At 47.6% G+C, this 2,408-nt stretch overlaps 1 protein-coding gene across 2 annotated transcripts; it reads right to left on the bottom strand.

Moving 5' to 3' along the window:
- Positions 1-263: 263 nt before the first annotated feature.
- On the bottom strand, positions 264-1,688 carry LOC119367172. Of its 2 annotated transcripts, XM_037632768.1 has the most exons (3): positions 1,192-1,687; positions 897-1,066; positions 264-813 (listed from the first exon to the last, which is right to left on the bottom strand). In XM_037632768.1, the coding sequence occupies exons 1-3, from the start codon at positions 1,466-1,468 to the stop codon at positions 643-645; spliced, it is 618 nt and encodes a 205-aa protein (XP_037488665.1). In that variant the 5' UTR covers positions 1,469-1,687; the 3' UTR covers positions 264-642. The 2 variants fall into 2 exon arrangements, with proteins under 2 accessions (XP_037488665.1, XP_037488664.1); XM_037632767.1 differs by having other exon boundaries at positions 264-1,066; positions 1,192-1,688.
- Between the last annotated feature and the right edge of the window lie 720 nt (positions 1,689-2,408).

Genomic DNA, 2,408 nt, shown 5'->3' with positions numbered 1-2,408 from the left:
CCAAACTTTGCCATAAACATTAGAAGAACTTTTGAGAAACTTTTGTTATCGCTCATTTTGGTTTGGAGTTTCTTTGGATTTTTCAGAGTTCGCTACGCCCATCTTATAGTTAATTTCATTAGTTTTATTAGAACAATTTCAGTATTTTTCTGGCAAATAACACATTGCATTTATTTAAACACGATCAAAATTACTGAGGCCTTCGTATCCTAGTCGGACGTAGTTTGAAATTTAAATTGTACTACTATATTGAACACCTACCGACAGACACAGAGATTCCTTGTGTCAGATCGTGGGACCAGTCTGGAGTCAAATCATCCACAGTACAGAAAAGAAATGCCATAAGAAAACTAGAATACGCATGAGTACAAGGCATCTTTGTGGATCCTGGACGCCTGTTGATTTGACATGCATGCTGGATGGATGGATAGGATATGCGTTGTGCGCCCAACGGGTTAGACAAAATCCACGTACCAAAACGGATTCAAACATGGCAGAAGCCGATGGATACATTCAGATCGCCTGCCCTAATCTATGTACATTTCTACTATCTCTGTTCCGAAATACTTGTAGCTGGGAGTTTCCCCAACTACAAGCATTTTGGTACAAAGGGTAGCGCCCCAAAAACCATCTTCTACTTCTCTACTCTAGTTCATTTACATGTAGAGTCTCTTTGCATGTATCCTCGCAGTCTGTGTGTCCGCTCCACGATGACTCTGTAATGCTCTGCAGCGCCGGCCGCCAGTGCCGGCCTCTGCCGCGGGTGGCGGCGATGCTCCGGTGGCGCCGATCCTTCTCCAGCCGCTTCCGTTCCTGAACCAAGAAGAGGGGTCGACAGATGAGTGGCTGCGATTGCCATGATGGATGAGTTCGCAGGCGAGCGTGCTATCAATTACCTGGTGATCGGCGGGCTGTCTCTGTTCTCCGTTGGCTGTGGTGGCCGCGTCGTCGCCCCTCGGCCTCGGCGGTTGCCGCCGGCGGTGCAGCCGCGGCCGCTCCTGCTGGATGGCCTCGTCGCAGCTGCGCATCCTCTCCTGCTTCCTCGTCTGCACGGCCTCGGTCACCTCTGCACGCACGCACAACGGAACGATTAATCTCTACGCAAGAAACAGAGCGAACCGGACAAGAAGCGAAAGGAATCCAATCCAAGAACTGGTGGATTCACCGGGATACTGCTAATTTGGCACGAACCTTGGGAGGTGATGAGGCGGTAGACCTGGGCGAGGAGGAGCGTGTCCTTTGGCTTGAGGAGCTTGATCTTGGTTATCCTGGCACCTCCTCTTTCTCCGGCGACGGCGTGGTCAACGCCGCCAGAGTCGTGGTGGAGGACGACGAGGGCGACGTAGTGGCCGGGGTTCCTGCGCATGACGTCCGCCGCTGTGGTCGGCCAGTGGAGGCGCTCCACCTTGCCGTCGCCCGGGTGCTGGATCACCACGGCTGCCGCGTCCGCCGCCTGGCAGTTCCCCATGCCCGGTCACGTGCCCCTGTACCACAGAGATCGCCGACAGCTGCCCGAGTCTTTGTGAGCTCTCGCGTCTGGGCTCTGAATTTTGATGTGTTGGTGTTTTATGGGGAGCCGAGACGAGAGGGAGAGGAGTGTGATGTGATTAGCGAGGTGATAAACGAACCCATTTTTTAAATCTATTACTTGTGGACGTGCGATGCTGGTTGTTGCGAGGTGATAAACGAAGGAGTCAATCAAGATCAACTTGTTAATTGATTGTTTAGGGACCGTAGAAAAATGGCCGGCACAGTGGAAGCAGCATAGGGATCGTGCTTGTCTTCTTGCGCAGGCATGTCGTGGACGCGCCATACGTCGACAATGCTCTGCAGGCTGCGGGCAGCTCTACCAACTGGACTGTGAAATGGCCGTCATATATATATTTGATTTGAGGGCAGCTTGTAGGTTTTTGTTTGATAAATACTGGGTCTACTATGTGTTTCGAAAATATGTTTCTGTGCTCAATCTATGTGGAGGGATTTCCCGTGCTTATAAATGCTCTAAAGAACTGGCAAAAAAAAATACTTCCTCCATTTTTATTTACTCTGCATATTAGAGTTGACTTCAGTCAAACTTCATAAAGTTTGACCAAGTTTATAAAAAACAATATGAATATTTATCATAGCAAATCTATATGATGTGAAAGTACATTGAATAATGAATCCAATGATGTTGATTTGTTATTGTATATGTTAATATTTTTTTTATAAATTTTGTCAAAGTTTACTAAGTTTGACTTTCACAAAATCTAATACGCGGAGTAAATAAAAATCCTGGGCCTATCAACGGCTACTCATGACTATATGTACTTGATGGATATCTCGCTAGAATATGTTGTTGTAATTGACAGCCCCAATTGGAGAACTCACATTCCAATTATTTGGTTGCTAAGATTAATGACACATTG

This window comes from Triticum dicoccoides, chromosome 2B, assembly GCF_002162155.2.
Source record: "Triticum dicoccoides isolate Atlit2015 ecotype Zavitan chromosome 2B, WEW_v2.0, whole genome shotgun sequence".
In the NCBI taxonomy this organism is placed as follows: domain Eukaryota; kingdom Viridiplantae; phylum Streptophyta; class Magnoliopsida; order Poales; family Poaceae; genus Triticum; species Triticum dicoccoides.
Note: the sequence above shows the minus strand (reverse complement) of the source record. Positions and strands in the feature narration are given on the sequence as shown.